The 22,412-nt window shown below is 45.3% G+C and overlaps 1 protein-coding gene across 3 annotated transcripts in view; it reads right to left on the bottom strand.

Annotated features, from left to right (window-relative positions):
* Positions 1-14,446: 14,446 nt before the first annotated feature.
* Positions 14,447-22,412, bottom strand: part of LOC110487836 (NHS-like protein 3) — a 118,058-nt gene continuing 110,092 nt past the window's right edge. For 2 of the 3 annotated variants that reach the window (XM_036971319.2, XM_036971321.2), the window contains 4 exons: positions 22,214-22,377; positions 21,775-21,960; positions 16,444-20,357; positions 14,447-16,109 (listed from right to left, as the gene is read on the bottom strand). In XM_036971319.2, coding sequence (XP_036827214.1) covers positions 16,106-16,109; positions 16,444-20,357; positions 21,775-21,960; positions 22,214-22,377 — 4,268 coding nt within the window. In that variant the 3' untranslated portion in view covers positions 14,447-16,105. Of the gene's footprint in view, positions 16,110-16,439; positions 20,358-21,774; positions 21,961-22,213; positions 22,378-22,412 lie in introns of those variants that run through there. The other variant, XM_090228542.1, reaches the window with a different exon arrangement.

The following is a 22,412-nucleotide window of genomic DNA, read 5'->3' as shown; positions in this document are numbered from 1 at the left end:
GAGTTGCTGAAATTCATACTTCTACTATAAACTTTCAGTGAATCCAACCACCGAGTTTCATCCTCTTTGCTCTTACTACATAATCCGAGATCCAATTGAGTCCGTGCTATGCGGGATCCCTGGGACGTCTCTACAACCAAGGAGGAAAAGTTGGTGGTTAAGCTGAAAGTTTTTATTAGAAGTGTGCATTTCAACACACCGCAGTTGTACAGGACAGACATTGGTACAGGTTGCTACGCGTTTTCAGAACTGAAATTTTTACAAGAATCGATCTGATGGTGACTCAATGTTGTTGTTAGTAAATTCCTCGACCAGTCATCAAAACTTAACCCTGCCTTGATATATAAGAGAGTTGGGGGTTCCTCAACTAATTCTCAACCATATAAGAGAGTTTGGGATTCCTCAGCTAATCCTCAATGATATAAGATAGTTGAGGGTTCCTCAGCTACAATAATCCTCAACGATAAAAGAGAGTTGGAGGTTCCTCAGCGTATCATTTAAAGCCCGCTTTAGCTAGGGAGTGACTCATTCCGTGCTGCTCTAAAACGTTCACATACAAGCTAGCCTACCTTGATGTTTAGCATGCTACCTAGTCAGTTGTCAAATTGAATGTATTCAACTGAAATGTGTCTTCTGCATTTAACCCAACTCCTCTGAATCAGAGAGGTGAGGGGAGCTGCCTTGATCAACATCCAGGTCTTCGGAGACCCGGGGAACAGTGGGTTACTGCTTTGTTCAGGGGAACAGTGGGTTAACTGCCTTGTCCAGGGGAACAGCGGGTTAACTGCCTTGTTCAGGGGAACAGTGGGTTAACTGCCTTGTTCAGGGGAACAGTGGGTTAACTGCCTTGTTCAGGGGAACAGTGGGTTAACTGCCTTGTTCAGGGGAACAGCAGGTTAACTGCCTTGTTCAGGGGAACAGCGGGTTAACTGCCTTGTCCAGGGGAACAGCGGGTTAACTGCCTTGTACAGGGGAACAGTGGGTTAACTGCCTTGTACAGGGGAACAGTGGGTTAACTGCCTTGTTCAGGGGAACAGTGGGTTAACTGCCTTGTACAGGGGAACAGTGGGTTAACTGCCTTGTACAGGGGAACAGTGGGTTAACTGCCTTGTACAGGGGAACAGTGGGTTAACTGCCTTGTTCAGGGGAACAGTGGGTTAACTGCCTTGTACAGGGGAACAGTGGGTTGACTGCCTTGTTCAGGGGAACAGCGGGTTAACTGCCTTGTTCAGGGGAACAGAGGGTTAACTGCCTTGTACAGGGGAACAGCGGGTTAACTGCCTTGTTCAGGAGAACAGCGGGTTAACTGCCTTGTACAGGGGAACAGTGGGTTAACTGCCTTGTTCAGGGGAACAGCGGGTTAACTGTCTTGTTCAGGGGAACAGTGGGTTAATTGCCTTGTTCAGGGGAAGAAAGACAGATTTTTACCTTGTCAGCTCGGGGATTCAATCCAGCAAACTTCAAGCTCTAACCACTAGGCTACCTACCGCCCCTAAATATACTGAACAAAATTATAAAACGCAACATGCAACAGTTTCAAATATTTTAATAAGTTACACTTCAAATAAGGAAATCGGTCAATTTAAATATATTCATTAGGCCATATTCTATGGATTTCACTTGACTGGGAATACAGATATGCATTGGTTGGTCACAGATACCTTAAAAAAAAATGTTGCATTCCTGGTGTAACTTGGGCAGTTGTTGTTGCCATCCTGTACCTGTCCCGCAGGTGTGATGTTCGGATGTACCGATCCTGTGCAGGTGTTGTTACAAGTGGTCTGCCACTGCGAGGACAATCATCTGTTCATCCTGTCTCCCTATTGCGCTGTCTTAGGCGTCTCACAGTACGGACATTGCAATTTATTGCCCTGCCACATCTGCAGTCCTCATGCCTCCTTGCAGCATGCCTAAGGCACTTTCACGTAGATGAGCAGGGACCCTGGATTTCTTTTGGTGTTTTTCAGAGTCAGGACACTAAAGAGGCCTTTCTACTAAGTTTTCATAACTGTGACCTTAATTGCCTACCGTCTGTAAGCTGATAGTGTCTTATCGACCGTTCCACAGGTGCATGTTCATTCATTGTTTATGATTCATTGGACAAGTTTTTACGCCTTGAGAAGCCATCTTTTATTCTATAGCGACGATATTAAAACAATAGTCTGTTTACAATATAATGTAACGTGTTTAGTGCGTCTTGTCTCTGAGCCAGGTAGCAATAGTTCGCATTACACATAAAAAGGTTCTAGGCCTTGCTTTGTCCCACCCAGGTCAACTGCATATCCCTGGACAGCTTATCTCATTGGCTACATTGACTGTTAAGGTGCCATAGTAGCCAATCCCCTGTGTCATGGATGCCTACAAGCACGTAAGCAGGCAATGTCATATGTTTTATGTGCAAAGATAGTCACTCTGTGGACATTCAATGTTGCCATTAGGTCATACTTCATCAGAGACCATTGGCAATAGGCTAGATTTGTCCCTACCAACCTAGGGATTCATGTGATGCCCATGTAACTACAGCTCAAACACAGAACCAAATATAAACTTACCTTGTAAGATGTTTGCTGAGAACGCTGTGTAAAATAAACATTTAGACTCTGGGGGCTGATGATCAATAACGGTAGGTCACAGGCAGACAAATAAAGTATCCTCATGATCTGTGGAGTCCCGGCTTTCGGTGTGTATCAACATATTTCATTTATTTCATTTATGCTTTACAACGCTAACCGGAATGTAGGTAGCGGCCATCTTGAAATGAGGCCATCAGCTAGGCCTTTCCTTATACATTCATATGCCCGTATATGGTAGTAAGTCACACCAAAGATTTTAAGGCACAGATCAATAGCCAAGATACTTTGCTACTTCTTAGTGAATGTCAATGTCACAGTGTATTGTCTGTTTGTCTGTCTCTCTCCAGGTGGACCTGAACGTGTCAGGAGAGAGTGTAACCCAGTATACTGAGGGTTTCTGTCTGTGTCTCTCTCCAGGTGGACCTGAACGTGTCAGGAGAGAGTGTAGCCCAGTATACTGAGGGCTTCTGTCTGTGTCTCTCTCCAGGTGGACCTGAAGGTGTCAGGAGAGAGTGTAGCCCAGTGACAGGACAAACGCCTGATGACCAAACTGGGACACGTCATCTTTAAAACACTGAAGGGCGGCAACATCAGCTAAGACAGGGAAGCACCACACTCTCTCTTTCTCTCTCTCTCTCTCTCAATACACTGACACATTCTCTCCTTGCTCAGCTACACCCCCCCCCCCCCCAGAACTCCACACACACACACATCACCATGGCAACATCACTAGCTCTTCTTAGCCTGAGGAATAATCATTCTGTCATTAATCAAAGGGGAATGGGAACAGCTACAGCTAACTGTAAATCAACATATTGGCATTGTGACATCACTGGCAGTAGAGAACAGTTTGGAATTTTACAAAATGGCTGAATTTACCGAGTAGCTCCCGAGTCTGAGAATTAGATGAGAATGAAACAATGTTAGTTAGGGAGCCAATAAACCTGCTGAAGCCGTTCATGTTTGAGCCGATCCTTGCCCCAGATCAAAAAGTTTGTTCTCGTAGCGGTAACTAACACAGATATGCCGTCTGACACACCTCAGTTAGAGGGTCTGCGTGTGTCGTTTCTTCCATAAAGCGCACATACTCAGAAGCAATGGCAAAGTTCATTTCATATTTATTTTATTTTACCTTTAACTAGGCAAGTCAGTTAAGAACAAAATCTTATTTACAATGACGGCCTACCAAAAAGCCACCTATGGAAGCTGGGATTAATATATATATTTATATATAGGACAGAAAACACATCACGACAAGAGAAAACAACAACACTACATAAAGACGACAGCATAGCATGGCAACAACACATAACAACACAGCATAGTAGCAACATGACAACATGGTAATTTTTTTTCAAGACATATAAACCCAATGCCTGCACCTTATGTAAAAATAGTATTAGTTAGCTTGTCCACTATAACAACAGGTTCAAGAATAATCAGATACAACTACTTTCAACGAGCACTCATCCTGTGTCCCTGTTGCTAGGGGTCGTGACTTCAACTAGCTTTGCCTGCCATCTATTGGAAATGAATGGTAACTACACCGGCCAGCTAGTTGGCAGAGTCAAAGGAGACTTTAATAATATATGCCATTTAGCAGACGTCTTTATCCAAAGCGAACTGGCTACACGGTAGTGGAAACAGATCACAGAAACAGGATTACAATTTTTATGCCATGGATGGTCAGTCCTTGCATCTATAGCTTTGAGAGTGTGGTTACGTTTCTCCAGCCCCATCCCTCAGCTTTTTACCCAAAGAGGAGCAGGGAGACACTGTGTTATTGGTTCTACTGCTGATTGCCACTTTACGAAGTTAAGATGCAGATTAAATACACCCCTAAATATGTTACAGATACTATATAAAATGTCCCATCACTCAGACAGTTAGTGAATACACAGCATCCAGCATAGTAATCGATCAAATTTATATTTACAAAAAAGCCCTTTTTTTTTACATCAAAATAATAACCACAGTGGTTGTAGAGGGTGCAACAGTTCAACACCTCAGGAGCAAATGTCAGTTGGCTTTTCATAGCTGAGCATCAATAGGTTGAGAGAGAGAGAGTCGAAGCAGCAGAACCGGGACAAGGTAGCACATCCATTGAAACAGGGTAAAAAAAATAAACAATTCCACTCCGATTCCCTTTATGGACGGGGGGGGTATCTTTTGAACTCGCTGTTGAATGACCTGCTCCTTCTCCATTTTTCGGGAACACCACCCCGCTCCCCCAAAGTGATCGATAGTATATCTCGGCTCGCACTGTGATGATTGTGATTCTGAGCGCTCAGGTTCATACAGCGAGTCCTGGTCTTCACTGATCTCTCTCTCCGTCAGCTCCATCTGTGGTGTAGTCCTGGTCTTCACTGATCTCTCTCTCCGTCAGCTCCATCTGTGGTGTAGTTCTGGTCTTCACTGATCTCTCTCTCTGTCAGCTCCATCTGTGGTGTAGTTCTGGCCTTCACTGATCTCTCTCTCCGTCAGCTCCATCTGTGGTGTAGTTCTGGTCTTCACTGATCTCTCTCCGTCAGCTCCATCTGTGGTGTAGTTCTGGTCTTCACTGATCTCTCTCTCCGTCAGCTCCATCTGTGGTGTAGTTCTGGTCTTCAATGATCTCTCTCCGTCAGCTCCATCTGTGGTGTAGTCCAGGTCTTCACTGATCTCTCTCTCCGTCAGCTCCATCTGTGGTGTAGTTCTGGTCTTCACTGATCTCTCTCTCCGTCAGCTCCATCTGTGGTGTATAGGGTCAGGATTCGGTTGTACTGATGGACGTGAGCTCAATCGAGCTGGTCCCCGAGCTCTTTAGTGAGGGTCCCGGTAATCTTCTTTAGTGAGGGTCACGGTGGACCTCTTTAGTGATGGTCCCGGTAATCTTCTTTAGTGAGGGTCCCGGTGGACCTCTTTAGTGATGGTCCCGGTAATCTTCTTTTGTGAGGACCTCTTTAGTGAGGGTCACGGTGGACCTCTTTAGTGATGGTCCCGGTGGACCTCTTTAGTGATGGTCCCGGTGGACCTCTTTAGTGAGGGTCCTGGTGGAACTCTTTAGTGAGGGTCCCGGTAATCTTCTTTTGTGAGGACCTCTTTAGTGAGGGTCACGGTGGACCTCTTTAGTGATGGTCCCGGTGGACCTCTTTAGTGATGGTCCCGGTGGACCTCTTTAGTGAGGGTCCCGGTGGACCTCTTTAGTGAGGGTCACGGTGGACCTCTTTAGTGAGGGTCCCGGTGGACCTCTTTAGTGAGGGTCACGGTGGACCTCTTTAGTGATGGTCCCGGTGGACCTCTTTAGTGATGGTCCCGGTGGACCTCTTTAGTGAGGGTCCTGGTGGAACTCTTTAGTGAGGGTCCCGGTAATCTTCTTTTGTGAGGACCTCTTTAGTGAGGGTCACGGTGGACCTCTTTAGTGATGGTCCCGGTGGACCTCTTTAGTGATGGTCCCGGTGGACCTCTTTAGTGAGGGTCCCGGTGGACCTCTTTAGTGAGGGTCACGGTGGACCTCTTTAGTGATGGTCCCGGTGGACCTCTTTAGTGAGGGTACCAGTAAACCTCTTTAGTGAGGGTCAACACACACACACACACACACACACACACACACACACACACACACACACACACACACACACACACACACACCCAACTTCAGTCTAGCTAAATGAGGTAGAGCTAACAAAACAATACAAAAACAAATCTGTCAACTAATTGTATTCCAGTACTTGACTATCTGAGGTGGAAGCTCGCCACAGTAACTAACGTTACCTAATAACAGAGGTAAGTTATATTATAGTTTTACGGGTTAGAGGTAAGTCAAGTACAATGCTTTAACCTTATCATACCTCAAATGATCCATAAAGGGACCACTCTGAACATTTCTCAGAATTACTTTTTACACCACTTACGAACGTCTACGTTTGGGTGTGCAAGTTATATATTATTATTTTTCTATTCTTACTTCATCAGATCATCATAAGTATACCATTATACTCAATATTATGTTACTTTAACTCTAGTTACACGGAGAAACTGTTGCAGTTGAGTTGCTTGCCAATGTTATTGGCTTGGGGGTGTTGCGCAAAACACTTCAGACGCAATTAGCTAGTTAAGTTACCTTTTAATTGCAACAAAGTTGTCCAGTGTCTTACGCTGGCCTAGTCAACAATGTGTTGGAGGAAACACCGATGCACCTGGCGACCTGGTTAGCGTGCACTGCGCCCGGCCCGCCACAGGAGTCGCTAGTGCGCGATGAGACAAGGATATCCCTACCATCCAAACCCTCCCTAACCCGGACGACGCCAGGCCAATTGTGCGTCGCCCCATGGACTTCCCGGTCGTGACCGGCTGCGACAGAGCCTGGGCTCGAACCCAGAGTCTCTGATGGCACAGCTAGCCCTGCGATGCCTTAGAACACTGCGCCACCCGGGAGGCCTGTAGAGATGTTTCTATGTTAAATGCTCATGTTTAGTACTACTGGATGGAATACATCTATTTGCTTAGATTCACTTCCAAGTCTTTCCATTCCCCTTGATCAAACTAGCACATCAATTTGGGTTTAATTAAACAGTGTATATTTTACTATTGATATCAGTGTTGTATTTTCCCTCTGGGAAATTCTTTTGAGGAAAATATGGAACCACATTGGTTGGTGACCATTAAACCTAGAGACTCGTTATGTACACTAGCTAGCCTTCAACAGTCTCTATTGTTTACCATGCCTTAAATCATCCACGCCAGTCACCTAGGACCTATCCATTCAGGTGTGACATTACACAACGTGAATGTAGAACTGTGTCGTGGTGGTATGAGAATGCTAGTGGATTTGATTTGATTTGATTTGATATGTTAACGGTTGAAGATACATAACGTCAATCAATCAAGCTGTGATTTTATCATATGGGGGGGGGACCAGGAATTAATTTGTTATTTTATCATATGGGGGGGGGGGGACCAGGAATGAATCTGTTATTTTATCATGTGGGGGTGGGGGGGGGATACCAGGAATTATTCTGTTATTTTATCATATTGGGGGGGGGGGGGGAACCAGGGATTATTCTGTTATTTTATCATATTGGGGGGGGGGGGGGGGGTACCAGGAATTATTCTGTGATTTTATCATATTGGGGGGGGGGGGGGGGGGCCAGGGATTATTCTGTTATTTTATCATATTGGGGTGGGGGGGGGGGGGACCAGGGATTATTCTGTTATTTTATCATATGGGGTGGGGGGGGGGGCGTACCAGGAATTATTCTGTGATTTTATCACATGGGGGGGGGGGGGGGGGGGTACCAGGAATTATTATGTTATTTTATCATATGGGGGGGTACCAGGAATTATTCTGTTATTTTATCATATGGGGGGGGGGGGGGGGGTACCAGGAATTATTCTGTTATTTTATCATATGGGGGGGGGGGGGGGGGGTACCAGGAATTATTATGTTATTTTATCATATGGGGGGGATACCAGGAATTATTCTGTGATTTTATCATATGGGGACCAGGAATTATTATCATATCATATGGGGACCAGGAATTATTCTTTATTTTATCATATTGGGGGGGGGAGGGTACCAGGAATTATTCTGTGATTTTATCATATTTGGGGGGGGGGGGGGGGGGTACCAGGAATTATTATGTTATTTTATCATATGGGGGGGGGGGGGGGGGTACCAGGAATTATGCTGTGATTTTATCATATCATACCAGGAATTATCCTGTTATTTTATCATATGGGGGGTGGTGGGACCAGGAATTATTCTGTTATTTTATCATATTGGGGGGGGTACCAGGAATTATTCTGTTATTTTATCATATGGGGGGGGGCAGGAATTATTCTGTTATTTTATCATATAGGGTGTGGGGGTACCAGGAATTAATCTGTTATTTTATCATATGGGGGGGGACCAGGAATTATTCTGTTATTTTATCATATGGGGGGGAACATATCAAATCAAATCAAATGTATTTATATAGCCCTTCATACATCAGCTGATATCTCAAAGTGCTGTACAGAAACCCAGCCTAAAACCCCAAACAGCAAGCAATGCTTGTGTAGAAGCACGGTGGCTAGGAAAAACTCCCTAGAAAGGCCAAAACCTAGGAAGAAACCTAGAGAGGAACCAGGCTATGTGGGGTGGCCAGTCCTCTTCTGGCTGTGCCGGGTGGAGATTATAACAAAACATGGTCAAGATGTTCAAATGTTCATAAATGACCAGCATGGTCGAATAATAATAAGGCAGAATAGTTGAAACTGGAGCAGCAGCACAGTCAGGTGGACTGGGGACAGCAAGGAGTCATCATGTCAGGTATTCCTGGGGCATGGTCCTAGGGCTCAGGTCCTCCGAGAGAGAGAAAGAAAGAGAGAATTAGAGAGAGCATATGTGGGATGGCCAGTCCTCTTCTGGCTGTGCCGGGTGGAGATTATAACAGAACATGGCCAAGATGTTCAAATGTTCATAAATGACCAGCATGGTCGAATAATAATAAGGCAGAACAGTTGAAACTGGAGCAGCAGCACAGCCAGGTGGACTGGGGACAGCAACGAGTCATCATGTCAGGTAGTCCTGGGGCATGGTCCTAGGGCTCAGGTCCTCCGAGAGAGTGAAAGAGAGAGGGGAGAATTAGAGAACGCACACTTAGATTCACACAGGACACCAAATAGGACAGGAGAAGTACTCCAGATATAACAAACTGACCCTAGCCCCCCGGCACATAAACTACTGCAGCATAAATACTGGAGGCTGAGACAGGAGGGGTCAGGAGACACTGTGGCACATTCCGAGGACACCCCCGGACAGGGCCAAACAGGAAGGATATAACCCCACCCACTTTGCCAAAGCACAGCCCCCACACCACTAGAGGGATATCTTCAACCACCAACTTACCATCCTGAGACAAGGCTGAGTATAGCCCACAAAGACCTCCGCCACGGCACAACCCAAGGGGGGGGGAGCCAACCCAGACAGGATGACCACATCAGTGACTCAACCCACTCAGGTGACGCACCCCCTCCAGGGACGGCATGAGAGAACCCCAGTAATAGGGTTAGAGGCAGAGAATCCCAGTGGAAAGAGGGGAACCGGCCAGGCAGAGACAGCAAGGGCGGTTCGTTGCTCCAGAGCCTTCCCGTTCACCCTCCCACTCCTGGGCCAGACTACACTCAATCATATGACCCACTGAAGAGATGAGTCTTCAGTAGAGACTTAAAGGTTGAGACCGAGTTTGCGTCTCTGACATGGGTAGGCAGACCGTTCCATAAAAATGGAGCTCTATAGGAGAAAGCCCTGCCTCCAGCTGTTTGCTTAAAAATTCTAGGGACAATTAGGAGGCCTGCGTCTTGTGACCGTAGCGTACGTGTAGGTATGTACGGCAGGACCAAATCAGAGAGATAGGTAGGAGCAAGCCCATGTAATGCTTTGTAGGTTAGCAGTAAAACCTTGAAATCAGCCCTTGCTTTGACAGGAAGCCAGTGTAGAGAGGCTAGCACTGGAGTAATATGATCACATTTTTTGGTTCTAGTCAGGATTCTAGCAGCCGTATTTAGCACTAACTGAAGTTTATTTAGTGCTTTATCCGGGTAGCCGGAAAGTAGAGCATTGCAGTAGTCTAACCTAGAAGTGACAAAAGCATGGATTAATTTTTCTGCATCATTTTTGGACAGAAAGTTTCTGATTTTTGCAGTGTTACGTAGATGGAAAAAAGCTGTCCTTGAAATGGTCTTGATATGTTCTTCAAAAGAGAGATCAGGGTCCCGAGTAACGCCGAGGTCCTTCACAGTTTTATTTGAGACGACTGTACAACCATTAAGATTAATTGTCAGATTCAACAGAAGATCTCTTTGTTTCTTGGGACCTAGAACAAGCATATCTGTTTTGTCCGAGTTTAAAAGTAGAAAGTTTGCAGCCATCCACTTCCTTATGTCTGAAACACATTCTTCTAGCAAGGTCAATTTTGGGGCTTCACCATGTTTAATTGAAATGTACAGCTGTGTGTCATCTGCATAGCAGTGAAAGTTAACATTATGTTTTCGAATAACATCCCCAAGAGGTAAAATATATAGTGAAAACAATAGTGGTCCTAAAACGGAACCTTGAGGAACACCGAAATTTACAGTTGATTTGTCAGAGGACAAACCATTCACAGAGACAAACTGATATCTTTCCGACAGATAAGATCTAAACCAGGCCAGAACTTGTCCGTGTAGACCAATTTGGGTTTCCAATCTCTCCTAAGAATGTGGTGATCGATGGTATCAAAAGCAGCACTAAGGTCTAGGAGCACGAGGACAGATGCAGAGCCTCGGTCCGATGCCATTAAAATGTCATTTACTACCTTCACAAGTGCCATCTCAGTGCTATGATGGGGTCTAAAACCAGACTGAAGCATTTCGTATACATTGTTTGTCTTCAGGAAGGCAGTGAGTTGTTGCGCAACAGCCTTTTCTAAAATTTTTGAGAGGAATGGAAGATTCGATATAGGCCGATAGTTTTTTATATTTTCTGGGTCAAGGTTTGGCTTTTTCAAGAGAGGCTTTATTACTGCCACTTTTAGTGAGTTTGGTACACATCCGGTGGATAGAAAGCCGTTTATTATGTTCAACATAGGAGGGCCAAGCACAGGAAGCAGCTCTTTCAGTAGTTTAGTTGGAATAGGGTCCAGTATGCAGCTTGAAGGTTTAGAGGCCATGATTATTTTCATAATTGTGTCAAGAGATATAGTACTAAAACACTTGAGCGTCTCTCTTGATCCTAGGTCCTGGCAGAGTTGTGCAGACTCAGGACAACTGAGCTTTGAAGGAATACGCAGATTTAAGGAGGAGTCCGTAATTTGCTTTCTAATAATCATAATCTTTTCATCAAAGAAGTTCATGAATTTATCACTGCTAAAGTGAAAGTCATCCTCTCTTGGGGAATGCTGCTTTTTAGTTAGCTTTGCGACAGTATCAAAAAGGAATTTCGGATTGTTCTTATTTTCCTCAATTAAGTTAGAAAAATAGGATGATCGAGCAGCAGTAAGGGCTCTTCGGTACTGCACAGTACTGTCTTTCCAAGCTAGTCGGAAGATTTCCAGTTTGGTGTGGCGCCATTTCCGTTCCAATTTTCTGGAAGCTTGCTTCAGAGCTCGGGTATTTTCTGTGTACCAGGGAGCTAGTTTCTTATGAGAAATGTTTTTAGTTTTTAGGGGTGCAACTGCATCTAGGGTATTGCGCAAGGTTAAGTTGAGTTCCTCAGTTAGGTGGTTAACTGATTTTTGTCCTCTGGCGTCCTTGGGTAGACAGAGGGAATCTGGAAGGACATCAAGGAATCTTTGTGTTGTCTGTGAATGCCCCAGTGTCCTCTGGATGTTATCTCCAGTAAGATGGCCTGTCACAATGGCTGGCAGCTATGTTGAAATCTGATGCAGTGAACACCGTTTTGGCAGTGAAAGCTTTAATATAATCACAGAAATATGTGATTTCTAATACACTTGAAAAATGTATCATCTTTTCATAAAATAAGTACATGACTAATAAGTACGTTTTTTTTTTAATCTTATTTTGTATCAAGTAAGAAACGTTACTTTCCGTTGACAATAAGGCCGGCCAGGTGCACAGTCAAAATAGATTAATTTATTAAATGTTAAAAACGATAACGTTTGCCAATGACTACCGAGATGTTTTCTCACTATGGGAAAAAACCTAGGCTACTGCAGCCATTGTGAAAGGAGGATAACAAGAGTGTAAAATTGTTATTTTCTTTAAAATAAATATTTTGCCCAAAGGCTCACCATCGTCTCTCCTCCAGTGATACTATTAGAGCTGAAGGCTATAGTATCGAGTCCCATATAGCTCACTATGTACACCATCGTCTCTCCTCAGTCCAGTGATACTATAGCCTTCGTCTCTAGTAGTACTGAGTCCCATATAGCTCACTATGTACACTATCGTCTCCCCTCAGTCCAGTGACACTATAGCCTTTATTTCTAGTAGTACTGAGTTCCATATGGCTCACTATATACGGTGCATTAGGAAAGTATTCTGACCCCTTCCCTTTTTCCACATTTTGTTATGTTAGTTTTATTCTAAAATTGATTAAATTGTTTCCCCCCCCCCCATCATTCTACACACAATAACAAAGCAAAACCATTTTTTTGTAGACCTTTTTGCAAATGTATAAATAATAACATTTTAAAAAGATCACATTTACATATGTATTCAGACTCATTCTTCAGTACTTAGTTGATGCATCTCTGACAGCGATTACAGCCTTGACTTTTCTTGGCACACCTGTATTTGGGGAGTTTTTCCCATTCTTCTCTGCAGATCCTCTCAAGCTCTGTCAGGTTGGATGGGGAGCGTCGCTGCACAGCTATTTTCAGGTCTCTCCAGAGATGTTTGATCAGGTTCAAGTCCGGGCTCTGGCTGGGCCACTCAAGGACTTGTCCCGAAGCCACTCCTGCATTGTCTTGGGTGTGTGCTTAGGGTCGTTGTCCTGTTGGAAGGTGAATCTTTGCCCCAGTCTGAGGTCCTGAGCAGGTTTTCATCAAGGATCTCTCTGTACTTTGCTCCGTTCATCTTTCCTTCAATCCTTACTAGTCTCCCAGTCCCTGCCGCTAAAAAACATCCCCAGGGCATGATGCTGCCACCACCATGCTTCACCGTAGGATGGTGCCAGGTTTCCTCCAGACGTGATACTTGGCTTTCAGGCCAAAGAGTTCAATCTTGGTTTCATTAGACCAGAGAATTTTGTTTCTCATGGTCTGAGAGTCCTTTAGGTGCCTTTTGGCAAACTCCAAGCAGGCTGTCATGTCCCTTTTACTGAGGAGTGGCTTCCTCATTGGTAGTGCTGCAGAGATTGGTTGTTCTTCTGGAAGATTCTCCCATCTCCACAGAGGAACTCTGGAGCTCTGTCCAAGTGACCATAGGGTTCTTGGTCACCTCCCTGACCAAGGCCCTTTTTTTCACTGTTATTTTACCTTCATTTAACTAGACAAGTCAGTTAAGAACAAATTCTTACTTTCAATGACGGCCTAGGAAGAGTGGGTTAACTGCCTTGTTCAGGGGCAGAACAACAGATTTTTACCTTGTCAGCTCTGGGATTCAATCTTGCAACCTTCCTACTAGTTACTAGTCCAACGCTCTAACCACCAAGCTACCTTCTCCACCGATTGCTCAGTTTGGCCAGGCGGCCAGCTCTAGGAAGAATCTTGGTGTTTCCAAACTTCTTCCATTTAAGAATGATGGAGGCCACTGTGTTGGGGACCTTCGATGCTGCAGAATATTTTTTGGTCCCCTTCCCCAGATCTGTGCCTCGACACAATCCTGTCTCTGAGCTCTACGGACAATTCCTTCGACCTCATTGCTTGGTTTTTGCTCTGACATGCACTGTCAACTGTGGGACCTTATATAGACAGGTGTGTACCTTTCCCTAGCATGTGTTAACAATTGGATTTACCACAGGTGGACTCCAATCAAGTTGTAGAAACATCTCAAGGATGATCAATGGAAACAGGATGCACCTGAGCTCAATTTCGAGTCTCATATCAAATGGTCTAAATAGTTAATTAAATAAGTTATTTAGTTTATATTAATTAGCAAAAAAAAAACACAAAAAACAACTGCTTTGTCATTATGGGGTATTGTGTGTAGATTGAGGACATTTTATAATTATTTTTTTATACATTTTAGAATAATGTGACATAACAAAATGTGAAAAAAGGGAAGGGGTCTGAATACTTTAGTGCACTACTGTTCACAAGGTACGTCCCAAAAGTTGTTCACCATGTAGGGAATAGTTTACCATTTGCACTCACTGTTTCCGTAGTTACGATCCACAGGCCTGTTGATTTCATGAAGTAAAACTGACTCTGTAAGGCCATCCACAAAAACAACACATTTTGATGAATCAGTTGAACTCAAACCAAAGGTTTAATAATTGGTCGTGAAATGACAGACGATGTTAATAATGCTGACGCAGGACTAATAAAGAACGTTGTTTTAAAGCAACTTAAAGACATATTAATAAAACAGGAAATGGTTAAGTAACAGAAAAGCCATCAATATTGTCTTTTGAACACATGGGAATGGTGTTTAGTGTAAGTAACTATAAGGAATAGCCATATTGTGCCTATCTGCTTGGGTAGTGTCCCAAAAATACACTATATTCTCTGGTTTACAACATTTAATCTTTCCAAAAAAAAGTATAGTTTTATTGACACACATCGGATAGGTGCAGTAAAACGTGGTGTTTTACACGGTCAGCCATAGTAGTACAGTACCCCTGGTGCAAAAAACAAAAACAATTATTCAACTTGTCGGCTCAGGTATTCAAACCAGCAAACTTTCAGTTCCTGGCCAAACGCTCCGACCACAAGGCTGCTGCCACCATACTAGTACTGTGTGGGGGAATACATGTGCCGTTTGGGATGCAGGCCAAGAGATCTAGAATTGGGAAGCAGCTCATTTCGTTGAACGTTAGTTTTCAGAAGGATAAAATGTTTTCTTGCCTAAACTTTAAAAGCTTCATTATCTTACAAAGTGATTTTTTATTTTTTTTATTTTATTTTTTAAATACATTTGACAATAGGTCTAATATATAAATGGTATTTTTTTTTTAAATATGCAGCTTCTCTTTTTTTCTCATGCGCTACCCTACCTAAGCCTAAATAATTTGTGGTGTCATTGGTCAAAAAACAAAAATAACACATTGATTGACAAACACCCCGGATAGGCGCAGTAAAATGTGGTGTTAATTGATTGAGTGACACCACAAATTAATTGATTGATTGATCGACGAGATCAAAAGATACATTCTGGGAATTACATAATCTGTCATTCCATTAGGAAATAAGATCATTAATTCATTAATTAAAATAATACATTGATTGTTTGACTCCAAAAGGGAATCTTCATGAAGATGTATTTTTATTTTTATTGTCGTCTTGTTTTTTCTTTCTCAACTGCAGTGACTGCTACCTTTTTTAACCTCTGGATGACCTCTGGATGACCTCTACGACAAGCACAGCCTTTTGTGCTGTATTTACAAAATCCAGCCGCAGTTTGTCCTTTGTCCTGATGGTTGCACTGTCCTAGAGCAGACTAAGGGCTCTCTATTCTATCTGTGGCGCTGAAGCTCTTAAAGGTATTTTTCAGACTGAGCCGCCATAAAGCGTTTCCGGTGAAGGGAGTCTCCTCTAAACGCTGGAACATTGTCTTTAAATTTCAATCACGCTGAACTTCCACGATACGGATTGAATAGAGCCTCACTATGTTTTAGAAAAATACTCCCAAAATAAAGCTATAATTTGAAAAGAAATGGGGACCAATGCCATCTTTTTTTTGCAAAAATATAAAGGCCTTTTGAAGACATTTTAACTCTGAGTTGACTCTCTCTCTCTACTCTCATTATTCTCTCTCTCTTTCTCTCTCTCTCTCTCTCTCTCTCCCCCCCCATGTTTCTCAGGTTCTTGCAGTCCTTGATTTGTTCGTCAGTCTTAGTCCCATTCCACAAGAATCCAGTCTTTTTCAAAAAGCGCAATGGTGCTTCCACAATGTTAGACGTCTCCATTTCACCTGGAAAACAGTGGAAATATGTTAAACTTAGAAGTCAGTGCGTCCCAATAGGCACTTTATTCTCTATATATAGTGCACTACCTGTGACCAGAGCCCTATGATATGTTGTGTGTGTGTGTGAGAGAGCGTGGTGTTCGTCTTTAAATAATTGAAACATGAATGACATGAATGAAATGAATGAAACATAATCACTGCAAGATCAATTTGATGCACTACCTGCATTACTACCTGAAATAAACAAATTACATTTACTTTACAGCTTGTCTTTTCAAGGAGGTGTAGTTATTAACATGCAGACAAAATCCTATTCTAAGTGTAGCGCTGATGTTCTTACTTGCTGTCCTCTGTCAGTGCTTGCTGGCCCGCAGGTTGCGCTGTTTCTGTCTCTCCGTTAGCTTCTGTTCCCCTTGGAGACGGAGTGCTTCTCAGTGTAGAACACACAGGCTTCTCCAAGGTGTGAGCTGGTTTCTTAGCCACGGGTGGCGGAATTCTCCTCGGAATCCCAGTTCTTCCAACGTTGCCATTAGCGACTGTGGAAGCCATAGATTGTTCGGAAAAGCGCTTGAGTTCCGCGGCTAGGCTCTGCTTTAGGCTCGCCTGTACCTCGGGGGAAGAGGATGCAGGCGTTTCTATGACAACCTTCTTTGAGCTCCTGGAGAAGATGAAGCTAGCAGTGGTGGTGGTGGGGGTCTTTAGCATCTCACCCCCTTCTGGTAACACTGGGGATAACATTCCTGATTTACCCCCACTGCAACTGGGAATTGAGGTGGAGGATGGCATTCTAAAGCGTGTTGGAAGATTATCTCTGGAAGACATGGCTGCTGTCTTCATTCGGATAGCTTCCTGCATACTCATCGAGGGGGCGATGAGCGTCACCGGGGACGACTTCAGTGGCGGAGGTGTGGATTTTAGTGACAGGGATCTCCGAATTGGTTTTTGGGGTGTTATGTTCTGAGATCCTTGGGTTTGGATTTGGGTTGAACTCTGATTCTGAGCAGGTGGCTTCCCACTGTTGGAATTGTTGTCGTCAGCAAGCGTTTTAACGTAGTCTTCGCCAACGTTGACCGATCTGAGACGTACCATTTGAAGCAGAGAGGGTGTGACCAGTGGAATGTTGGCATCTTCTTTGGGAATAGGGACACTCTTGTGCCTAGACAGAAGCTCTTTGCTCCTGGTCTCTCTGTTCGCCAAGCTGGGCTGTCTCCTGAAGATCACAGGGGGTTGGTTCTCAGTTGGGAGAGGGGGTGGGAGAGGGATGTTAATGGGTGGTGGACGTGGGCCACTGTTAAGGAGCTCAGAGGGCATCTGATCCTCAAATTGTACACGGGGAGGGAGGGGGACATTGATAGGAGGTGGAGGAGGAATACTTGATGGGGGCACCAAGGCTGTTGTCATTGGTGGAGGAGGAGGAGGAGGAGCTTCCTGGTGTGGGGGAGGGACATCCTCTGGTAAGGGCGGGACTTCCTGTGACTCAGGAGAAGTTTCTGTTGGTTGTGGGGTGTCTTGCATTGTGATTGGTTTCTGGGCCGATTGCTTGACCTCTGCCTCTTTTTCATTGGGCTGAACTGGAGAAACGACAGCTGAATCATCTGAAGGAATTAATTGGAGCTCAGCTGATTCAGATTCCTCAAAGCTGGTTTCATCAGTTGGGATTAGAGAAATAGAGTTCAGAATCCCCTTTTCAGGTTTATCCTCTTTTGGCTCCATTTGAGTGGAAATGGGTGAAAGATCTGTATTTTCCCCATTCACAGTTGCTACAGTGAAACCATTCACGGTTTCCTTAACCTCCTCCCCATTCAGAGCTATAATGGACGCCTCCTGGTTATCAGCGACTGTGTTACATGTCTCCACCACATCTGGCAAGCTCTCTGTCATGAAGGGAGGGGGAGGAGGTGGAAAGTCCATCTCATCTGGCTCATCAAAGACTGAATCTGCTGGCTCCTCTGGTGGGGGTGGAGGGGGCCAGCAGGACTGTACTATGGGAATCTCTTCCTCACACTCCTCCTCTAACTCAGGTGGGGGAGTGGCCACAGAGTAGGGAGGTGTCTTAGAAGGAGGTGGAGGAGGGTGGTGGGAAGGGGGAGGGGAGGCTGGAGGGGAGACCCGGTCCACTTTGGGAGGCTCCACGGCAAGGGTCTGTGTAGATTTGGTGGGACTTTCCTCTTTAGTGTTTTCAGTAGCACTCCGACCTTCAACCTCCTTAGCTGCTACCTCAACCTCAACTTTCTTAGTGACTACCTCAACTTCCTTAGCGACTACCTCATCCCGTGGAGAACACTTCTCACTCTTGCTGGGTGACTCTACCTTCACCTCTACTGTGACCTCATCAAATGGCGACTTTTGTTGAATATCTGCTGTTAATTGAACTTTAGCTTCTTTTCTAGGAGTACTTTTCTTCATGACAGGAGGGGGTTCCTTCTTTGGAATCATTGTTAAACTAACTTGTGTCTCTAGCCTCTCTTCTTGATCCTTGACCTGTGCAACACTACTACTGCTACTACTACTCTGTTCCTGCTTCTGGTCCTGGATCTCTACACTTGCTTTTACCTTCTCTGCGATCACCGCCAGGCTTCCTTGATCTTTCGTTTGACTTTCTGTGCTCTCGGATACCTCAGGTGCCTGCTCTAACATAGGCTCAGTCTTGTCTCGGGGAATAATGTATTTGCTTTCTGATTTTGTCAAAGTAACTTCTTCTACCGTAGCCTGCTTTTTGTTTGAGCCTTCAGACTCCTTGCTAGCTTTAGTTTGAGATTCCTGCTTTTGCTCAATCATGGCAGCTTGCTCTTTTAGTTCCTGTTGCTCCTGGAGCTGTGCTAGCCTGTTGATGTTGGGGCAAGGCCCACACAGCAGTTCGAAGGTGTGTCTGTTGTGGGCCCAGGTCTCCGGGGGTGGCGGGGAAGGGGCTTTGATTTTGGGGGGTGGCGGAATGTTAAGCAGCTCACTGATGACCATGGATGAAGAGAAATGGACTGGGGTCCCAATTTCTGGATCTTCTATTCTCATAACAGCCGGGGGTAGGGATGCCTGCTGAAGAGGGCTAAAGCTGTTTTTCGAGGCCTCTCGATTGACGAGTTCTGAGGTGACTGAAGACAGGGAGGTGAGGGAAGAGGAGACTGAGGCTGCAGAGAAGGAAGCTCTTGAACCAGATCGTTCCGGTTTGACAGGATACTTCTTCTGTTTACCTGGGGAGACGGAAGGGAGGATTCCCTTGGGGGAAAGTGTCGGTGTACCACTCTGGCTGGAGTACCCACTGGAGGGGGACATGGTCCTTTCAAATGTACCCTCCTCTGATGGGGCTTTCTGGGGGGAAGAGTTGCTGGACACTGGCCCCTCTGATTTTCCACTACCTCCATGGGAGGCCTGTGTGGGACTCAGAGGACTAGATGCTGTGGAAGATCTTGTATCATCTAAAGAGTTAAACCCAGATGATTTGGATACAGGGACAGAGCACTTTGTGATTTCTTTGTAGAGCTCTTTAGAGATCTCGATCGTAACCAAGCTTGTGTCCTCAGCAGCCTCCAACTTCCCACCCGCAGAGTCACTGAGGTCTTTAATCTCCACCAGTCGCCTCTTTATCATCTTCTCATGGTGCAGTGAGTTGGTTCTCCTGGGGGGAGCCGGGGGCAACTTGGACTTCATGATCGACAGACAGCGAGAGAATCTGAAAGAGTCTCCTCCAAAATCGCTCATCCCCCCAGATCCAGATAGGACCCCCTGAGCGGTCGCAGTACCAGTACCTCTACTAGTGCTGCTGAGAGCACTAGAGCTTTGTAGGCTCACCTTGTCCTGGTCCCCAGCACCAGGCTGCTGCGGCTGTGTCTCCTGCCCAACTAGGCTCACCGTCTGTGGGTTAGCAAGTCCGAAGCTCCCCTTTGTGGAGGAGATGGCGGAGGAGTTGGACTTGATCGTCTCGGAAGACTGCGAGTGGCTCCAGCTGGATCTTGAAGTCACAAAGTGTGGGGTCACCTTAGAGCCATTGTCACGGGAACTACTGTCACCATGTGAAACGCTGTCACCGCCTTCATAGCAACCTTCACCGCCCGACCTCCTCGACGACGCAGGGCTGTCCGACGACCCGGACGCCAGGCAGCTCTTGCTGATGGTACGGGCCGTGTCGTTACCGCTGTTTCCACGGGTACGACTGGTGCTGCGGTCAATCTGTATGACGTCAACGGAGGCCGGCAGGTAGGCGTTCGGGATGATCTTAGACATGTAAGTGGCTTGGGGAGAGATGGACATCACCGGACCCTGGGTGGGGGCAAATACAAGGGTCAGCATTAGGAGTCATACTATGTAGAGAACTGCAGAGCTGTCATACTAGGTAGATATACTGTAGTTTGGCCAAATGTGGAGCTGGAAGCCATTTTGCAGGCTCAGCATTCCATTATCTTTCTAAAGTTTTCCACCGTCGTTGTTGCAACCCCTTTTACTAGCCTGTTCAACCTCTCTTTCATATCAACCTTGGCCAACAGCCCCGCCCCCCCCCGCTGCTCCTCGCCCAAGCCTCTCCAGGTTCTCCTTTACCCAAATCCAGATAGCAGATGTTCTGAAAGAGCTGCAAAACCTGGACCCGTACAAATCAGCTGGGCTTGACAATCTGGACCCTCTATTTCTGAAACTATCCACCGCCATTGTCGCAACCCCTATTACCAGCCTGTTCAACCTCTCTTTCGTATTGTCTGAGATCCCCAAGGATTGGAAAGCTGCCGCAGTCATCCCCCTCTTCAAAGGTGGAGACACTCTAGACCCAAAGTGTTACAGACCTACATCCATTCTGTTCTGCCTTTCTAAAGTCTTTGAAAGCCAAGGTAACAAACAGATCACTGATCATTTCGAATCCCACTGTACTTTCTCCACTGTGCAATCCGGTTTCAGAACTGGTCACTGGTGCACCTCAAGCAAGAAAATTCAACCATTCACAATTAGTATTTTGATCTTAGTTGTAAGTCCAGTGGTTCAGATAGCAAGCTTGGTTTAACATCAGCATCCGATGATCATGTCATTCCAGGGATGCCATTTAACAGACACTTTAACAGACACCAAAACGACTTACAGTAATGTGTGCATGCTTTTTTCGTTGACACTGAGTTTACAAAACATCAAGGACACCTTTGTAATATTGAGTTGCACCTGCCCCTTTCGCCCTCAGAACAGCCTCAATTCGTCGGTGAATGAACTCTACAAGGTCTCGAAAACGTTCCTCGGGGATGCTGGCCAATGTTGACTCCAATGCAGTTGTGTCAAGTTGGCTGGATGTCCTTCGGGTGGTGGACCATTCTTGATACACACTGGAAACTGTTGAGTGTGAAAAACCATTGCAGTTCTTGACACAAACCAGTGCGCATTGGTGCCTACTACCATACACTGTTCTAAGGCACTTAAATCTGTTGTCTTGCCCATTCACCATCTGAATGGCACACATACACAATTGTATCAAGGCTTACAATTGTCTCAAGGCTTAAACATCCTTATTTAACATGTCTCCTCCTCTTCATCTACACTGATTGAAGTGGATTTAACAAGCGACATCAATAAAGGGATCATAGCTTTCACCTGGATTCACCTGGTCAGTCTATGTCATGGAAAGAGCAGGTGTTCCTAATGTTTAATTCACTCAGTGTCGATGACCCCAGCAGGAAGAAACACTGTTCTGAACGGGACTCACCTGTGGCTCCTGGAGGAAGCTGGGGAATCCAGAGGAGCACGAGGAGGTCGTGCCCGGCACGGCCAGAGACTTGGGCCTCTGGGTGGAGGAGAGACGAGAGTCCAGTCCCCTGTGGTGGCTGAAGCCCTGGTCGTCCCTGTAAACAGACTGGAGATGGTGTCTCAACAGCTGCTCCTCTCTGGATGCCTATTAGGTGAGTTCAGTTGTAATTATAAATATATATCTATATATATATATATTTGCACAAGGCAATAAAAAAAACATTTTACTAATCGTAATCCGATGTTATGAGATACAATGTAACTACAATTTAGTCATGCAAGTAGCTGTCGGTAAGTGAAAGTACGACACTATAACCAGTAGCACACAACAAATGTACTTGTTCGAGTTATAACGCTGAAAGCCTGATTTTTGATACAGGCTCATATGAAAGCCTCACCTCCAGGTCTGAGAGGTGTACTCTTGCCCCTTCGTAGTTGGCTAGAGGGTTCTCTCCGTCGATGGTGGGGATGACGACCGCACCTGATTGGCCGTCACTACCCTGTCCGACAGAGCCGTTAGGGAGCTGGGAATGAACTTTGTACTCAGAGCCACTGTGAAGGGCTAGAAGGGGGAATAGAGATGGAACACATCTTATC

Source organism: Oncorhynchus mykiss, chromosome 30 (genome assembly GCF_057628025.1).
Source record: "Oncorhynchus mykiss isolate SJ-2025 chromosome 30, ASM5762802v1, whole genome shotgun sequence".
Taxonomy (NCBI): Eukaryota; Metazoa; Chordata; class Actinopteri; order Salmoniformes; family Salmonidae; genus Oncorhynchus; species Oncorhynchus mykiss.
The sequence above is the reverse complement of the archived record's forward strand: the minus strand, read 5'-3'. Positions and strand labels throughout refer to the sequence as shown.